Below are 19,453 nucleotides of genomic sequence, written 5' to 3'. Positions count from 1 at the left end.
TTTGGAAGGGTTGCAATCACCAAGGCTCGGGTTAGTACTTCGACCCACTTCACTTGTGTTCCCAGGCACCTGGTCTGCGTGTACTCCGAACCATCTTCCTCCCACACTGTTTGACTTCCCTGCTGTCTTGCCTACCGGAACAGTTCCGTTTCCACCCGACCTCCTGGCCTAGGAGCCCTGTCAGCCTCGCCATGCCCCTGTGTCTCTTTCTGTGTTCACAGAGGCCCGAGTCCTGCTGAGGGGCCACTGCAGCGCACAGGTATTCACCTCTCCCTCCTGTCCTCCACTTCTACGGCCCAGGCAGAGGTTCACGTAAGCTGCTTTACCCCACCCCAGATCACTGCAGAATTTTCCAAATAAGTGTAGCTAGCACCTTTGTCAGACAATTATGCCCTTACAAAGGCAATTGAACTATGTCGCCCTGCTTTACTGGTCCCTGATTCCCACGGGTCCTCACTATTCTTTCAGCTCTCCACAGCCCTCTTTTGCAAATAGAACAACGCTGTGCTTCAAACCTCAGGAAAGGACTAACCTTTTGCAAAACACCTCCTGCACGTCTGTAAACACCTGCACACATCCGCACACATGTCACATAATGTCTCCCACGCGTGAATGCTCTTACCTCTGTTCTCTTTCACTGTTCAGATCCAGGGCCACCTCCATGGTGAAGAATTGCCCAGCTCCACCAGGAAAAGCCCAAACCTTTCGTGTGCCCCTGGGACTTCGCTGATAACCTCGATCAAACCGTCTCCTTTCTCCTGCTGCCTGAAAGAGATTGCAGTTCCCTTGAAGGGAAATATCACAAGGGTGATAGTTCAACTTTCTGTCTCCAACCTGGTATTTTAACGGTGTGTAATAGTTACCCAATAAATGTAAAATAAGTAAAACTCGGCTTAGTTCTGTCTCAGGAGTAAGAATGCCTGTCTCCTAGAGGATGTAATGCATGTAAATTGCCTCGTTAGCTTTGGCATAGAGGCGGTGAGATGTTTGGACGTCTCCCGTGAACTCTTACTTTCCTGGCTGCTCTGGGGTCTCCCAGCAGAGCTGGCAGGGAACTCAGCTGATCACGGAGTATGGTGGGGCCAGAGGTGAGGACTTGCAGGTCGAGGAGGCCTGAGTGTGAGTTGTAGCAATGGCACAGTCTGAGCCTGTACCCCTGCAGAAGCTACGTGAGCTCCTTGAAACTCAGTTTCCTCCTCTCTAAAGTGATGACACTCGGCTTAGCTGATGTATTTTATTTCCTACAAACTGCACAATTCTGGAACTGGGGACTGCAAAGCTGAGGCCACTCTAGCAAATTCCTACATATCTCAATATCACCTGTTTAATTTTTAGAGAAGTGAAACCGACTCAAGGACTATAGTCAAGATGGCAAATGTTTTGGGAAAACACTGTTCACACTTGCTATTGAAGTACAATTTGAGAGACGCTGAGAAAATCTTCATCCCCAACTTTCTGCTTTTACTATCTTTTAAGTTAAGTCATTTCTTTTGTCTGAATTCACCTTTAAAATTCAGACTCTCCCCAGAAAGGTCTGGTATCTGGTAGAGTGTCTTTCTTAGGCCTTGGCTTTCAAGCACTATCACTTCCAAACTCCAGAGAGAACTTGCACCCTAGAGTCTGCTTCTCTACCTGCCCCTTCCTTCTATGCCCAGGCCACAGGCAAAAGTGTCTCTAAGCCTCACGCCAACCTCATTGATGCCTCCTGCTCTTCAGTAAAAGCTACTTTTCCTTCCCCTGGCACCATTATGCTCAGAGACAGAATGGGAATCAGTAAAGATGCAATTAAAACAGACTGTGTTCTGGCCAGCCAGAGCAGGAGGGGATTTCGAGAAGAAAGAGTAGTTGATGGTGTCAGTTTTGGAAAACAAGGCAGGCAAGGAAAGCTTCGGAAACAAACCGAAGGCCGACTCCCCATTACCAAGTCTAATGGTCTTCGCTGTCTTTGGTATCACTGAGACGTTAATAAAATCTCCGAGAAAAATTACAGCAACTTTCAGAATATAGACTGGAAAACAAGTCTCCTGTTCCCCTTTGGGAAGTCTATTCCCTTGTGCCTCAGAACTCTCATGTGGGGATATGACAAAGAATCAACAGACCAGGCCAGGCACAGAAGCTCAAGCCTGCAGTCTCAGTACTCGGGAGGCTGAGGCAGAAGGATCACCTCAAGTTTGAGGCCAGGCTGGGCTACATAGGGAGACCCTGTCTCAAAAAAACAAAAACAAGCAAATCAACAGACCAACACACTTATTTCTGGGGTACAATAACACGAATAATATCATCCCACATTTATTTTCTGCTTTATTTTATTAAGTCATTACTATTCATCAATTTATAATAAAAATTTAAGGCTGAGGGGGGTTAAATTACTCTTCCAGTCATGCAACTCCCTAATGCAATACTCCTGAAAAGATTTCTGAAAGCATCACCAAGTTTTTGTCTCTGATTGTCCTTCCAATCCTATGCTTCCAGAAGGGCCAAGACACTAGCCTTTTCCTCTGGATCTGCCCAGTGCTGCCCAGGGAGTCCACTGACCTGCAGGAAAAGAGGGAAAGGCTCTGCTGGAGGCCTTGGTGTGCACAGTCCTAGTTCCTCCCAAGATCGTGGTGTCCTGAGGCCAGCTAGTAACTGCTCCACCAGGAATCCCTGAACTCTAGCTGAGCAGTTGGCTGGTCAGGGGTAGCTGGATGAAGATGGATGAGCAGAAACTCCTCTGGCCCAGTGAATGATTAACAGCAGAGACAGGGCAGCAGTATTTACTTAATCTCCTCCTCTTCACTAGCCCTGTCCTTAACAACATGTTGCAATCACTTTATCCTCTGCCAACCATTTCCCCTAAGTGAAGATGTAATTTGATCTGGATGCCAGTATTCCATTTTCTTTTCATAAACACAAAAGGAGTCCAGCTGCCCTGGAAGTCTTGACTACCGCAGCACCGAGAAAACTCCACAAAAAATGACCCGCTTCCTGTAACACTGGGTCCAGAGGTTTGATGGGGGCTGCGGGCTCAGGGTCTTGCCAGGCACTGGTCGCTGTTCTGACCCAAGGAAGTACAATCGGAGGGGAACTGGTTTATTGAGTTGCTGCTCTGCACTGGGTTGGCTGCAGTGTACTCAGAGCTCCCAGGGCCGGGCTTCCACACCACAGATGCCGCATGCCGGGCTCCAGAGGATCTCGGGAAGTCAGCCCGTCACCAAGCTCTGCTCAGGACACAAGAAGGGGCTGCAGTGTGTCACACAGACTAAGAAGGAGCCCGAACCCTGATACTGTGCAACCAAGTGTTCATCCTAGCACTTCAGATATGTGTGCTCAGAAAATACTAAAAGGAAATTCTTTCCAACAATAGAACCTTTTCTATAACACACACTGAAAGTCCCATAAAGCGTTCAGAAAGGAAGGAATGAAGTTCCCCTACCTTATCAATTTCTCTTTCTTAGTTATTGTTACCTCCGATTCTTCCTTCTCATCCCTAAACACAGAAACATTTCATGTCCTTTTTAAAAAAATTTTCTCTTCACAATTTTAGTGACTGCAGCTACTGTCACTTTATTGCCAGCCCCAGGACTTCCCCATCCTGCATGTTTATCTCATGCTCTCCTAAACTCACCCTTTGCTTTTTATTTTCTGCTGGCCAGTGGACACATTGCAAGTTCTTCAGACTCGGCACATATGGAGAGGACTTCTCAGCTCCTGCCCGGTAGCTTCATTTTATGATCCGATCTAATCTAGGTCCTCAGAGTGGAATTTCAGGCTTGCCTTAAACTCCATCTTTCCCTAATCCCCCAACAGTCAATCTGCTGACAAGTAGTTTTGTTTGTTTGTTTTCTGAGATAGGGTTTTGCTACAGAGTCTAGGCTGAACTAGAATACCCTACATATCCAGGCTGGCTTTGAACTCGAAATCCCACCTCGGCCTCCTGAGTGCTGGGATTATAGGTGTGTGCCCCCCACACCTGGTGACAAGTTGTTTTGATGTGAGTTTCACAGTGTTTCTCATTTCTATTGCTTTTTTTCCCATTTCTACTGCCATCAAGCTAGTTCAGGGTACATTGCCCATTGTGTGGCTGTCTTAGTCTGTTTTCTGCTACCATAACAGAATGCCAGAGTCTGGGCACTTTATAATGAAGACGTTTATTTCTAATAGCTCTGGGGGCTGGGAAATCCAAAACCGAGGAGCTGCATCTAGCAGATATCTTGCAGCACCATCTCACGTGGGACAGTGGAAGGGCAAGAGAGCGCAGGCATGGCCGGAAGGGGAGAGGAGCTGGATTCATTTATCAGGAGACCGCTCTGGGGACAGTAAACACTCCATAACAAGAACAATCCATTTGCCAGGGCTCGCCCCTCCTCACCAAGTCGCCTCTTAAAGTTCCCTCCTCTCAACCCTGTTGCACTGGGGCCTGGTTAGATCCAACACGTGGACTTTAGGGGACAGAGAAACCACAGCTGGTAACAGCTGCTGCAGTCCTTCTACTGGCTTCTCTATCTCAATTCTTTTTCCACTTCAACTGATACTTCATACTAGTGTGAGATGAATTTTCCTGTGTTCTGTGCTTATGATTCCCTTGCTTGAAAGTCTTCCGGGTGTACTCACTGCCTAACAGAAGTAGGTGCAAGTTCCCTAAGGTGATGTCTAAGCCCTCTGTCAGCTGTCAGCTGTCTCGGACTGGTCTCTGCACCCTCCTCTCTTGCCACCTCCCTGCCTCATCCATGCCAACCCCATCTCCGTGCTGTCCTCCAAATGCGTTCCATTGTTCCTGGTTCAAAAAATTATCAACCATTCATTTAAAAATACTAAAACACCTCAAGAGATTTAAGTATTTGCCTGTAATTCCAACATTCTGTGAAAGTAGTTTTCATCTGTGCTCACTGCTGCCCAGTCCTTTCTTACAAGAATAAAGACTTTACATAAATGCGATCATAAGTACTTATTTTTTACCTGTTATATTGTCAAGATTTTTTTCATAATCACTGTAAATGCTGCGTAACATTTGATGGGCTATAAATTACTTAAAAATTTCCTACAAGAGGCAGAGGTTGTGGTACACGCCTGTAGTCCCAGCACTCAAGAGGCTGAAGCAAGAGGATTACCAGGAGTTCAAGGCCACCCTAGGCTGCATGGTGAGTTCAAAGCCAGCCTGAACCACACAGCAAGACCCTCTCTCAAAACACTAACATAGAATTTTTTCTACAATTGAATATTTTAGATGCTTGCCATGTGTTGCCGACAATAACAATACTATAATAAATATCTTCAAGTTAAAATCAATATATCCCAGTTAGATTAGTCCTAGCTGTGGATTTACTTGGTTAAAATATGAGATATGCTCCCAGGTGCTACTCACTTCACTGTAAAAATATTCCTTCCACTTGGAATATCCTGCTTCTTAATCTTTGTCTATAAATCTCACCTTTGAAAGTACAAATAACTAAAACCGCTTCCTTGGCAGTTTTCCTGGCCCCATCTTTGCTCCCACAGCGCCCTGTGCTCTGGAAAGGGTCTGCTTCCTCCCAAGCACCCTAAAGTAGTCAGGCTTTGGGGCTGTTCCAAGACTTCCGATGACTTAAAAGTCCATTTCTTATTTTCCTTTGTAACGCCACCCACAGATTTTCCATTATTTCAAGCTTATTTCCTCTGTATTTTGGACATATTTTACCCAGATTTCTTGTGTGCTGCAGGTGGAGTCGGGGTAAGGAGTGGAAGGAGCCTGTCGGCCAGCTCAGGATGACATTTGGTAAGAAAGCCTTAAGATTCTAATTTCTTCTACCCTCAAAAAAGCAGAGGAAAATATATTCATTTATGTTGCATGCTTCAAAGCTCGTGATAATGCAGGGCTGGTTTCATCCAAAAGGTGGTAAGCAGCAGTGCGGCAGAATGCTCGGAAGTCTGGTTTCTAAAACCGTGGGTAGGGAGGCCCAGGAGAGTTTGGGATCTAACTATTTCTGGCTCAGTAGTCTGTTTAGGGTGTTACTGTTCTGAGCTTATTTTCCAGCATGAGAGGTTAATTTTGCCTCATATGTTTTGAGTCACTTGGGGTTAACTTTTGCCTCATAATTCATATTAAAATATGAGGCACACTCTCAGTGAGATCCACACTCCCTCCTTCTCCTTACAGACAGGAAATTAAACTCTCCAATCTCCATCAATGTGCTGCCAATTCTGGTCATCAGTGAAAACTATCTTGGTCTTTCTGTAAACACACACACACACACACACACACACAGAGGCACACACGCACTCACGAGTATGTTACGCGAGTGGCTAGTATGAAATTGCATTTCAGCCCAGTGAGAAACAATCTGAAACCATTTTAGAACCAGGAGGAAAATTTATTCATAAGAGCATTTCTATCACCAGTCTGCTCCCCATGATGTTACACCAACATTTTTGCCATCAGCTCAGCTTTCTTAATCTCCAGAGAGTATTTTAGTTCCTCCATTGTTAAACCATTTCCCTTTACTCTCTTCATAAAGTCCTCCATGGCACTACACATCTCCTCAGTCTCCCGAAAGGCAAGCTGAAGAAAGAACATTTTTAAAGTTACCAGTGAAGGACTGCCATCCAGCCCTAGACTCTGAATGGTGGCTCAGAACCAGGAGCTTCGGGAGGGGTCTGGGCCTTCAATCATTTACATTTTCTGGCTTGAAGAAACTTACTAATATTTCCCCAGTAGTGAATACGGACTAGAGGAAGAGTCTCAAGAAGAATAGATCCATTTGTCTTTTGTTGAAATTTAGAGGAATTTTTAGAAATTTTTCACATAATCTCAGGCAGTAAGCTTTTGTTGTGTTTTGTTTTAAGACAGGGACTCACTGAGACACTAAGTTGCCCAGACTGGGCTCAAACTTGTATCCTCCTGTCTCAGCCTCTCAGAGAGAAGGCACTGAGTTTAAGCACCTCATTCTGTAAGGCACATGAGGCAATGACTCCTACCAACATGGCTTCCCAAGGCCTCAAGGATGATGGTGGTGGATGGGAATGACCTTATGTAGAAATGTGAGCAGATAGTGTGAGAGGTCCCTTCTAGAATCAAGCCAAGACCAACCCATTGAAAAACACTGTCCATCCTGACCACATGCCCGGAGTGGCCTGGCCTTAGAGACACTGCTGTGACAGGGGCCTACTCACAAATGCTCTCTCAAACCCCATCGGGGGTACTGGTGTGGAGGCTTCCGGGATCAGCTCGCAGGCTGGAAGGGCGCTGCTCCACTCCCCGTCTACACACTGCTGCTCCGGGGTGCCCACCAGGCGGTACCTGGACACGGTGATTAGCAGTTACCAGGGCAGGACTGAGACCCGGCCCTGTACTCCGCAGCAGGCAGGTCTCTGGGCCTGGAAGGACCCTGACCCTTTCCGCCCTCCACACTGGGAGACGGAGGCCGGTCCTGCCCGGTCGCATTTCCATGTTTCGGCTGTGGTAGAGCCACCGTGGCCCTGAGCCTCCCTGCATGCTCAAGTTAGCTGCACATCCCAGAGCAGTGTGAAGGAAAATGACTCTCCTGGGGCACAGAGGACCCGGGATGAGTCAGCCCTGACCCCAGAGCAGTTGGGATTCTGAGTTGGTGATGCACACGGCTTGTGGGTGAGGGAGGAAACAGTGGACCCTGACAGCCTGAGAAGGCACCTGTCATCGGAGCTCTAGAAAGCAGAAAGAAGTTAATCACACTCCGGTAGGTGGTAGTGGATGGGCTGAAGGGGAGCGGCAGGTTTTAGTCAGAAAAATGAGTCGACTGGAGTCTGTAGGACTGGAAGCCCGGAGGCCAAGGGACTCGGAGGATTGAGAAGGGGAGAAGAGTCCAGAAGACCCACAGGGGGGAGGCCAGGCATTGTAAACTAAAGTCAGGTAGGTTAAGGCCCATACTCTACCTCTATGTGTCAACTTCCGCATTTCTTTGAGTTTTGTGTTCTTTGATTCTTTAGAAAACACATACACAGTATTCTAAACTTTGTCTTAACTGGGAGGGAAAGTGGTACGTCCACCAGGATGAACAGGAGGCTTTCATGGGATTACCCCGTGTTCTCAGGACCAGAGAGCTGGCCTTGGACTACAGCGGCCCTCAGAATCAGAATGAGCCCTGGATCCGGAAGCAGTGGGAAATCGGGGCACTAGATGCCATGTTTCCTGCAAATAATCATTAAAATATTGCTAATGATTATTAAGACAGTGTTTTCCTAGCGATCTAAGACACGAGTCCCAGGCAGCCTGTCCTTGCCTTTCCCTGTGGCCATTACAGGGCGGCGGAGCGGGCATCCCTGGAGTCACCATGGTAACGGCCGGCGCTTGTTTTAGGGGCAGACGCAGAAAATAGTTTGGGTCACTCCCCCAAAACAGGGCTGCCAGGGAGCAGGAGCTCGTGCACGTACCTCTTCTCGCAGTGAAACGTAATGGTGGATCCTGAGGTGAACTTCGCTCCTTCAAAGTAGCCATGCGCTGGCTTCTCGGGAGGGCCACAGTCTCCTAAGAGAAGCAAGCACCGGGGCATCCGTGAGGCCGGCACGCCCAGTGGGCAGCGCCCCGACTTGCACGGCAGCACAGGGGGCCTGGGCGGGGTCTTCACCTTTCAACGCCTTTCTAATATTTTAAGATAAGTTGGTTAAATACTGTTTTTGGGGGGCCCTTTTCAGCGCTGAGATTTTTATGAGGCTAAATGCTGATCAAGGTTAAAGGTTAAATTAGGAATAATTGTACGGGTACGTACATACTGAAATACAAATGTTTTGAAAACAAATGTGTTGAGTTAAAAAAGAAAATTATAAAAGATGACCTGGGCATAGTGGCACACGCCTGTAATCCCAGCACTTGGGAGGCTGAGGCAGGAGGATTCCGGTGAAGTCGGAGGCCAACCTGGTAACGTAGTAATTGAAGGCCAGCCTAAACTGCATAGCAAGACCTCGTCTCAAAACGAAAACAAAAACAACAAAAGTATAAAAGAGCACCCATAATGCAATACTATTTTTTGTAAAACACTGTCTCATACAAGCACGCACAGGAAAAACTTCAGGAAAGTTAGATGTCAAAGTATTCCTAACCCTTATCACCTAATGGTAGGTTTATGGGAAACTGATTTCTTCACATATAGGGTCTCACTAAACAATTCAAACTGGCCTTGAATTCACTATGCAACCCAGGCTGGTGTCAAACTTGCCATGATCCTCCTGCCTCAGCCTCCCAAGTGCTGGGATTACAGGCCTGTGCCACCTCACCTGGCTACTTCTATAATTTTTTGCCAACAAAGATACATTACTTAAACAGTTAATACAGAATCTGAAGAAGTTTGGAGATTGCAGTCACAAACTGAATAGAGGAAATAAAGAATGTCCGTGTTGTTAATCAAGGAACTGTAATTCAGTCAGGGCTCTGGTGACTTAAGTGTTTAATTTTGAACCAAAGAGATGATGTGCATCTGGGGTCTAATAGGAAAAAACTATGCTTTCCAGGGATCTTGGAAAGTTCTCCAGAATTTGCACAATTAAGAAATGCAGGACAGGGATCCGGTGGCTGGGAATCAGGGTAGATACCGCTACACTGAATAAAACAGAAAAAGCTTGGAAACATTCAGAAGTACTGTGTGCCTGTGAGGTATAATGATATCACCCACGCACTTGTTTCTTGGCCGTATGTGGCATGTACACACGTTTGGAGTAACCTCAGATGCCCTGACAGAAGCATATGTAGTTTGTGCTTTTAAACTGCCTGGCCATTTATTATTTTAATAGCACTGCCAAAATACATTCAAAGATTAATATCACTTTACTCTCTCACTGACGTAAGTGCCTATTTCCTCAAATCCTGAATGATATTAGAGGAAATCAACATTTTATTTTTGTGATTAGTAAAAAATTTCTATCTAATTTTAATTTCCAGTTCCATAATTCTTAGTAATGTTCAACAAAATTGGGGAGTAGAAATGCTGTGTGAGGCCATAACTTTGGAACTGTCCATCCTTACACATTTTAGTCATTTTTCTATCACTGTGTCTTTTTCCTACTGATTTCTAGGCACTCTTTGTAAATTCAACATGTAACAGTTTCACAACCAAATATCTGGCCAGTTTTTAAATGTAGTTACATCCGTCCTTATTCTTCCTTTATGAATTCTGAGTTTTATGTGGATACGATAAAGTTTTAGATAACTTAATAGATTGAATATTAAGGTAGTTGTAGAAGCAAAATAAGTAATGTGTTCTTTTAAGATTTGCTTTTCCCATAACTCCTTGTTTAAGGTGAGGATTATCTGACTCTATCCTGTAACTTCAATAACCTAACAAAGTTACCACGCCAAGGTGAATTTACAATGTATATGGCCTCTTTTGTGTCTGTGACTTGTAAATAGGAACTGGAATTCTATTTACACATCAAAGATCACTAGGGATGAGATAATGGCTAAAAAGAGTATAAAAAGGGAAATGCTGAACAAAGGGGGGGTGGATACTGACCAGACTGGTTTCTGGCGTTCCCACCCGCTCACGGGAAGAAATTTTATTATTTTATCCAAATTCTGTGTCTCTGTGTATTTCTTTCTGAGATTTCTGCAACAATGTTACTGCTGAAAAAGGTTTTCCTCATCATATATTCTTTCACGTTTTCTTCTAATAATGTAATCATTTTGTTTTTATATTAATATATTTCAATCTATTTGGAATATATTTCTCATGTACCATAAGCTACAGCCCCAACTTCGTCTTCTTCCAAATAGACCACTATCTCATTACCATTGGATACAAATGTTTTCCATGGATTTAAAATAAACGGTCCTAATTTTTTGTCCCTATACAGTGCTATTTTGATAGCAAGTTAATTATAACAGCTCTAATTTGCCTTTTGCCTATAATATTGTTGTACATTTTGCTACCTGATAAGACAAGTGTTTCCTCCCATTTGATCCAGCCAAATGGGAACACTAGTTATAATTTTCTAAAAACATAGACTTGCAACATGAGCTACATACCCTCCCAAATGAGATTTTTTAACTGATTTTTTATTTCACACTTTTTAATTATTGCATGTTTGCCATACATAATGATTTTGTTGATTGTAGGGAGTTGGTACACATACAGAATGCATCGTAATTCTTTTTTGTTTTCTTTTTGCTCCTGCCTCTCCCCTTCCTCTGCTTCCTTCCAAATCTTGGCCCCCTTCCAATTTGCAAAAGTTCTGTTTTTATTGTCTTTCCTTCAATTCTTTTTTCCCCATCCCGTTTCCCCACCTCTGTCTGTCTCTTGTCCCCCTGTCCACTTGAACAAGATCTCCCTCCTCCTATTCCTCCATCTTCTGTTTTACTCTTTATTTCACAGTTTTTAAATTTACAGGCTGCAGGATGCACGGTAGCACTCAGTCTGCCTGCCACAGGCATGGCGTGTGGCTTCTTTTCATTTTTGCCCTTTGGTAAATTTTCATATAGATCTTGTGAATGGAATTATTTTCACATTTCCATATTCAACTACTAGGATAATAATATCCTAAAGAAATAGCATAGACATAAGGATGTGGGGTATAGAAAGCATTCATTTCAGCACTGTTCCTAACAGCGAAAATATGCAAATCCATGTCCATTGATATGAGAGAAGCACAATAAATTCTGGTATAGCTATGTGCAGTTATTAAAAAGTAGGAGATAAAGCTATATTACTAGGATGGGGAAAATGGCTATGTATATGTTATAAGAAGAAAAGAAGTTTAAAACTATGTATGGCAAGATCCCATCTTATAAGTACATACATTCGCAAATACTTATGAAATGTTTAATTTAAAACATTTTATTAGGGTGTTTGTTTTAAATGTGCATAAACAAGAAAAAATCAATAGACAAACACACCCAACTGATTTCCTCTGAGAGGAATGAACTGTAGTGATAAAAGAGGAACTTTTACCACTTGTTATATTCAATCTTAGAATGGATGAGTTAGGGTGTTTTCGTTGTTGTGTATTTTTTGAATAAAACCCACCTTGAAATAAAAACATAAAGTGCAATACTCAGTGTCCCAAACTACCCTGTCATAGCAGGCAGGAATCCTGCATGAACACAGGACGAAGTGTTCCTGGATCCTTCTGGTCCGTCTCACCAGACTCATCCTGAGTGGAGGTTTGCTCCTGTGAGCTGCACTTGTTTCTTGGCCGCCTGTGAGGTCCTCCACTTCACCCACACACAGAGGAGCGGGTGCTGCGGGGTGTGGGGGTCCAGGGTAACGCTGCTAATCAGCATCTCTGGGACTCCTCGCTGGTTTTGATACTTACTACTTTTGCAGGCAGGAAAGGGAGGTGCCCAGCTGTGGTCCTCTAGGCACTGGCTCCAGGTGCTGCCTTTGAGGATGTAGTGGTCATTGCACTTAAACGTGATTATGTCGCTTACATTCACAGGACCTGAAGAATTGAACTCTCCATTCTCCAACACTGGGTCAGGACAGTGGCCCACTGCAGAAGAAAACAGACGGTGACCTGAAAGGGCCGGGTGGATGCCTGACACAGCACAAGCCAGACCTCTTGGGCTTCAGGGAGAAAATAGCAAGAGAGCTTCAAGCTGCAAAGTGCAGTATGTCAATGCAAGATGAGAAAAAGCCAGGTTGCTATACGTCTGGCAGAAATGGCCTGGTCATGCACAAGAAGGACATGAATTGAAAGTTAAGTTTACTAGATGTAAGTAAGCATGTAACTACACATTGCCAACTGTATATTCATGACCCTGTCATGTTATGCATTGCCCAGAATTCTTGAATCTGTGTTAAGGCAAGTCTTTCCGTTTATCCAGCCATATATACAGTTATTCTTCATTTTTTGGTTTTATTTTTATTTTCATGACACAGAAAGACAGGGGAAATGCAGAAAGATGTGAATTTCTTCATATTAATGAATGATGAAAACATTGGTGTGGGTCCACAGAGAAATAGTACAGCTATTTTTCAATATTAATAACAAAGAGAATGTGGACTATTCTCCATCTCTGAAGGGGACCCCATTTTGTGACACTGAGCAAGTCACTCTGATCTCACATACCACACTTGTAAATTAAAAACATCTGTTTTTCCCAGTTCAAAAGCTATATGATGGGTGAAATAAAATGATTTGATGTTCTTATTTCAGAATACTAAAGCAAAGATATAAATGGAACAGGATTAATCAGGCACTGACAACTGATGAAGCTATGAGATGAGTATATATGTTAATTTGATTTTTCCGACTTTTTTTTCAATAATATAATTTTTTTTTTTTGCTATATGGGGATTGAACCCAGGGCCTTTGCATCAAGCTACACCCCCAGGTCTCCCTCCCTTTCTGCTTAGATTGTGAAGATGGAGGGTCTCATGAAGCTGCTAAGTGGCTAAAGCTGGGCTCGAACTTGTGACCCTACTACCTCAGCCTCCCAAAGTGCTGGGAGTACAGGCTTGAACACAAGAATTTTTAAAGCAGTAAGAGATTGAATAAATTATCGCAAAAAAGGCAGGCTTAATATATGGGAAAAATTCTTCACAGGCCTAGGAGTGTAGCTTAGTGGTAAAACAGGTTCTTAGCATGAGTGAGGCCCTTGGGTTGATAGTACTGCTACTAAAAAATTCCTTCTTATAAAAAGAATTGATTCTATTAACTCAACCAAACTCATACTGATCAAGAGCCAATCTTATACCTTTCCCAGAGAAGATCCACTTCTACAGGGCTTTAAAAATGCATTCCTAGATTGAGAATTTTTTAAATACAGTTTTAACATGGCCTATAGGAAGGAGGCTACAAAAGAATATAGTGAGATGACAAAATGGGCAAAGAGGTAGAAAGATCCAACTTACAGCGGCACTGAGTGGCGGAAGCCACCCACTCCTCAGAGGCATTGCAAACAAAACTCTTCTTTCCTTGCAGGTGGTAGCCCTTGATACAAAAGTAAGTCCCCAGAACCTGTCCTTCCACCTCCTCTGTGACAGACATGCTGTTCTTCACTGAGGGCGTTTCTGGACAGCTCTGTGCTGGAAGGAAAAAGAAGCCAGACTCACTCGGCTTCCTGCGTGCTGCACGGGGCCCCTGTTAGAGGCCCGCATCCGCCTGTCTGTCTGCTGGATCACTGATTCTGATTCTTGTTCTCTCCAGGTGCATACACATGTTTGTTCCTCCTTTGCCAAAGATTTTCAAAGTTATCCTGTACTTCCAGAAGGACAGTCAGCATTTCGCTCAAATTCAGCCGCAAGGTACCCGTTCACAAAGCATCCCTTCCTCAACCATCCTGGAGTTCGGGTAGGCACCACCTCTAGGATTTTGAAGCAGGTGCTTGTTTTGTACCCAGAAGAGGAAGGGTGAGTCAACGGTAACCACTCTTCTCAGAGAGCAGGATCATCAAGAAAGCTATTCTAAGCCCCTCGTGAGTATGGAGCATTAGACGATGTAATTTGAAAATTTTCAATAAAAAAACAAAGAACTGTAAATTTCATTAAAATTCTGGACAGAATGCCTCATAACCCACAGACTGACATCAAGTGTCCTGTACGCCAAGTTTAAGGAAAGCATACATACCGGCTGAGGCCGAAAGCAGCCCCCCAAACACAAGACAGCACAAAATCCCGCAGAACATCTCCAGTCAAAGACTCGACCACGCTGGAATTAACCCAGCCCAACCACCTAGTTTGGGTCCAAAGAGATCTTCTGACACAGCTTACGATCAGACCAACGACATCTGCATCCTTCCTAGAGAGGAGGTTATGTTGATTTTCTCTCCCTGGAAAACTGGAAAAAAATACAAAGTAAAAACACCTCCAAATCTTGCAACAGGGGATAAGGAGAGCAGTAAGGAAGTTCGTGTGGTAGGGACTGTGTAAAAGAGCTGATAGTTTTAAAACTCAGTTTCAGAAATTCCCCAGCTTCTGGCAAATCCAGTGCCCCAGTCTCTTTTCCTAACTGCAGGTTTATCCTTCCCCAGTAGATGTGATGCCACGGTCTCTCCCTGACCTGGCTTCTGTCAATATTTGCTTGTGTCTATATCCACCTTTTGCAACTCGACCCAGCACTGGGGGTAGAGGACAGGGCGCCAATCAGTGGTGCTTTCCCAGCTAAGCCCCAGCTCCGAGCTAACCCCAGGTGCCACTTCTCTTCCTGCCCCAAATGCCAGATACCCAAGGCTATCAGCGGTGCTGAGACCGAATGCCCCGGGGAAGTAAACTCGCCTTACGGGTCTCTCCTTGCAGATACCACGCAAGGCTGTGCAGGGCGTCCCCTTGCGGCTCTTCCTGGGCAGGTTTGAGCTGAGCCCACAGTTAGTCAGGTAAATGGAGAAAGCGGTGAAGGGCATGCTTCGGTCTCAGGAATCAGCATATGGAATTGCTTTGGGGGCTCTCGTAGCATCTTGCTCATGACTTGTAGCACAGTTCATTCTCTGTGCTCCAATTATAAAACTGGGATAAAACTACAAAATATTAGGTTTTGTAAATATAAAGCATCTAAGGACACTGTAAGTTCTCAGATATTCTTATCTTCCTCACCCATTATCATTACTTTGCAATGAACTCTTTATGTCTTTCTTCAGACAAAGAGCAGACTATGCTACTCCCAAATATGCCACTGGGTATAAAGATTATTTTAAGTTGAAGATATCTATGATTCAACAAATGTATGAGGAGAAACTCTCTTGAGGTTCCCTTATTTGACTAAAAGCAGGAACTTCTGGGAAATAAGGCAGACATGAATTCTGCTTTGGTGCAGATCTACTCCCAGAAGAGAGAATGCAAATAAAATCCATCCCAAGGTTCTTTTTCAGGGGATTTTTATGGCCTTGAAGGAGAAAGAGAAACCACTCATACCCACAAGAACAAATATTACAAAATTTCTTATCTCCTGTTTGTTCTCCTGAAAACCTGTTTATCTTTGAAAAAAATCATCTGCTTTCCGGTCAGTACTTTTCTCTTTTGCCCTTCACCTATTAAGACGGTGAACAAACCTCAGATCTAACTACTCTTTGAGTTACTCTCTACTCACACATATTTGAGTTGCATGTGTAAATAAACTGATTTTTTTCTGTTAATCTTTTTTAGTTTAATTCACAGGTCACAAGATCTGGCATTTGTTAATATTTTGGGGCTCTTTTTTATTCTTTTCAATGTGGCATATAGCTATTTGACCTTTTGCAAGGTATCTCATCAATTACTCTTTTGTTATAGGGTATAGATCATTGTTGGAACTTGATTGGAGGGGTTTAAAGAGATTGTGTCTGTTTTTACATAAATTTGATTTAGAGAAGGACCAAATTATATGAATGAATGTCTTACAATGAAATTGTTACTGATTTGTTGTTGTTGTTGTTCTGTCATACCACTAGTTTCTGAGGATTTTGCACAGTGTAAAATGACATAATCATAGATTGCTATGGTTTAGGCTGTAGATATAGTAAAAACTATGGGTTTTAAATGTTTGGGGAAATTCCTATGGAAAAAAGAGAGACATGTAGAAGAACCTCTAACAAGGTTAATGTGCATGCCCAAGGTCTTTTGAGATTTCAGTGTGTAAATTTCCTTTTAGCTTACACAAAAATAAAATAATTTAAAATTCACAGGTCACAGAAGGTACAGGAAAGGGGTTTTTTTCCCTTCTTTTTACTCTAAAACTAAACTGTTAAGAACTTTGGAATAAGGTTTGCATCTCCTTTGATTTTTAAAATTATTCCTCTCCATGGGCCTCATACTGTAGAGTTGTCTGCCAAATGAATCAAAGCAGTGCAAGAATAAATGAATGCACCCAGGAGTTCTACCTAAGCCCCAAAGTCCATGCTGATTGTTTATTGTCTTATTTTTCAACTAATATGTGAACTACTGAAATGTAAGCACCTCATATAGTTTTCAAAGTTAAAAACATGATTTATGCAAATATAAAATGAATGTCAAAGATTTTATTCAATTCATTAATTAATGAGGAACCATTAAGATGCTAGAGAGTTTGAAAAATGGAGATGTATATTGTCAATCAAAAGCCTTCTGAAATGACTTTTTTAAAATGCAAAATTAGTTAATATCCCACAGAATGCCAATATTTGGAATTGGCTTTTCTCTATGAGAAAAATTAATTGAAACAAAATGGACAGAATTCACTTGCTTTGCTGTGATCAGGAATCATTGGCATTATTCTCAGGTAAAAATAACTTGCACTTTCCCCCATTTGTTACAAATTAAACTCTATTTTTGGAGAGTTATGAAAGAACTGAGTGAATAGAAAGTTAATCAAAGTTGCATACCCTATGAAATTAATAATCACCTTAGTCTGCTAATAAATGCCCAGTTATTCACTAAAAATTTATTCCAGTGATCTCTTTTTGTCTAGTTCCAAATTTTGAATAGTTTTTCTTAACATGTTCTACCTCTTGAAGAATACCTGTTCTTCAGTGTCTTATATAGATAGAAATATATCCATGTTTATACAATTAAGGATTAAAAGGGGAAAGAAAATCTAATTTAGCCCTAGATAAATATGGACATAAAATCTAGCATGTATTATAGCGAATGACTGCAAGGCATTCATCTCAATGGCTAACTTCAGATACCAGGACTTTAGAGGTTCAACACTGCATATGCTATTGTCTTCCTAGTATTTCTCCATGAAATATAAAAATATTCACACTAATTGAAATATATAGACTATAAATATCTTCACATAGTTCAAGACAGGTTTCATTGTCAAATGAGTTAACAGAAAACTTCATTTTCAGAGTTTTTTGGATTGTAGAATTACAGATAAACAGATATTGGGCTCCCTGGCCTCTAGCCTCGATCTCCTGCTTAGGTGATACAATGCAAGGAGAAAGAAAGATGGGGAAACAAGACTTAAACAGAACATGGGGATCTAGGATGGTCCATGCTGAGCAGGCAACAAAAACACCAGGCACCCAAGACCTGCAGTATTTATTGATTACACAAGTATGGGAAGAAATAGGGCAAGGTATACGTGAAACATCTAGCGATAGTGTGTAAGGCATCTGCTGATAGCAGTTAACACAGGCAAGGCTCATAAAAGAGGGGGCAAGGCATTCCTGCAGAAGGAACAAAAGGAGACCAAGACTGGGTTGTAATTAACCAATAACCCATCAGGTACATGGGGGAGGCTGTAATTCAGGAAAAGGAATTTAGTTGGAGCCACGCTGTCCTTGGCCATGATGTTATCTCAGGCCCCTGCAGCTTCACAGACCAAGACTCAGGTCTCTGCCACAGCCTTTGGGAGGGGGCTATGCTCGCCTGCTTGCCATCCGACATGCCCACATGAGTAAGTAGGCTTTGGTCAGACTCTTAATACAGCCAAATTATGGGGAAGCAAGAAGCCTGTGCCATTTATACCCTGCCAGTCAACTGGGCAGGGGGCTCAGCTACAAACAGATATCACTTCATTATGTACATTTTAACATGTTAAAGGAAAGCATGTCAAATGGAGGAAGGCCTATGAGGATTTTACCTAGCCCTTGGTTTCCTACCCTGAGGTCCAGAGATGGATTTCAGGTTGTGACCCTCCTAAACTATCTGCAAAACTGGTGTGCGCCTTTTTCCTGGAAGAGTTGGTAGCATGTTGAACTCTTAAATGAGTTGAAGACAATGAGTGCATGCTGGATGGTGCAGAGTGTGACTAAAAACCACACAGCTGGGTGACGGGCTATTGCCAGACCATTACAGGAGAATGAGGGGATGGGGGACGCTCGTCACCCACAGCATCAAGCCAGTGAAGTCTAAAGGTTCACCTTCCTCACAGTGACTCCCAAATGAAAACCCTGGAGAGGATTAAGAAATGGTGTAACAATTAAAGTACAAGTCAAAGGCAAATAATAACCAGCACATAATGCCAGTGTATTCTCTGAATAGTTGTTTTCTAATCCTGATGTCTTTGTTATGTTACTGGCTACATTTCAAAATAGTATGATATGCATTTCTTGCATCCTCATGGTTAGGAATCTTACCGTTTGCCTTGTTCTGAGGCATTGGCTTTGGCAATAATTCTAAGAGTGCTGAGGGGGGGGTCCTTCAATAAGGGTGCTTGTTACCTACTGTAAAACAAGAATGATCCCAGACTCTCAGCCTTTTATAAACCGTGGTTCCATGGCTGAATTAGGTAAAGCTTGCAACAGTGACTAGAAATCACACCCTTGACAATTCTCCCTCACTGCGTTCTTCCGGCTATACTATTGAAGGATAATGCATTCATCAGTACTTATTACCACCACCTCCCACTTCCAAATTTTGCAAAAAAAAAACAACCCTTGAATATAAAAGCAACTGGAAATGTTCTGCTGTTATTATGGATATGTTATCTCTGTTGTTACTGACTCCAAGAAGAAAGTTCCAAGTTCCTTTATCATATACATTTATGTAACTTTTATCTAATAATGGTTGTTGTCAAGGTCATTGGTGGGATATACACCTGCTGTTAACCATTTCTTTTCCAATAATAAACTTTAAAAAAGGGACAGGGACATTGTTTCAGCTATTGCAATCAACAATCAGTCATAAAATAT

General features: G+C 42.9%; 2 protein-coding genes across 7 annotated transcripts in view; both read right to left on the bottom strand.

Moving 5' to 3' along the window:
* C4bpa (complement component 4 binding protein alpha) overlaps nucleotides 1-2,732 on the bottom strand; it is a 32,301-nt gene extending 29,569 nt beyond the window's left edge. For 2 of the 6 annotated variants that reach the window (XM_021242297.2, XM_021242301.2), the window contains exons 1-2: nucleotides 2,536-2,732; nucleotides 623-785 (exon numbers count right to left, since the gene is read on the bottom strand). In XM_021242297.2, coding sequence (XP_021097956.2) covers nucleotides 623-663 — 41 coding nt within the window. In that variant the 5' untranslated portion in view covers nucleotides 664-785; nucleotides 2,536-2,732. The remainder of the gene's footprint in view (nucleotides 1-622; nucleotides 786-2,535) is intronic. The other 4 variants (XM_021242296.2, XM_021242299.2, XM_021242298.2 and 1 more) reach the window with 2 other exon arrangements.
* Nucleotides 2,733-6,308: 3,576 nt separating this feature from the next.
* Nucleotides 6,309-14,991, bottom strand: C4bpb (complement component 4 binding protein beta). The gene is made up of 6 exons (XM_021242303.2): nucleotides 14,491-14,991; nucleotides 13,776-13,949; nucleotides 12,235-12,411; nucleotides 8,365-8,458; nucleotides 7,129-7,255; nucleotides 6,309-6,517 (listed from the first exon to the last, which is right to left on the bottom strand). Exons 1-6 carry the CDS (start codon nucleotides 14,546-14,548, stop codon nucleotides 6,374-6,376), a joined length of 774 nt encoding a protein of 257 aa, XP_021097962.1. The 5' UTR covers nucleotides 14,549-14,991; the 3' UTR covers nucleotides 6,309-6,373.
* Nucleotides 14,992-19,453: the final 4,462 nt, after the last annotated feature.

The sequence above is a fragment of the Heterocephalus glaber genome, unplaced genomic scaffold (genome assembly GCF_053883595.1).
Source record: "Heterocephalus glaber isolate CG9 unplaced genomic scaffold, H.glaber_assembly_v1.0 deba00001600, whole genome shotgun sequence".
NCBI classification, from domain to species: Eukaryota; Metazoa; Chordata; class Mammalia; order Rodentia; family Bathyergidae; genus Heterocephalus; species Heterocephalus glaber.
Note: the sequence above shows the minus strand (reverse complement) of the source record. Positions and strands in the feature narration are given on the sequence as shown.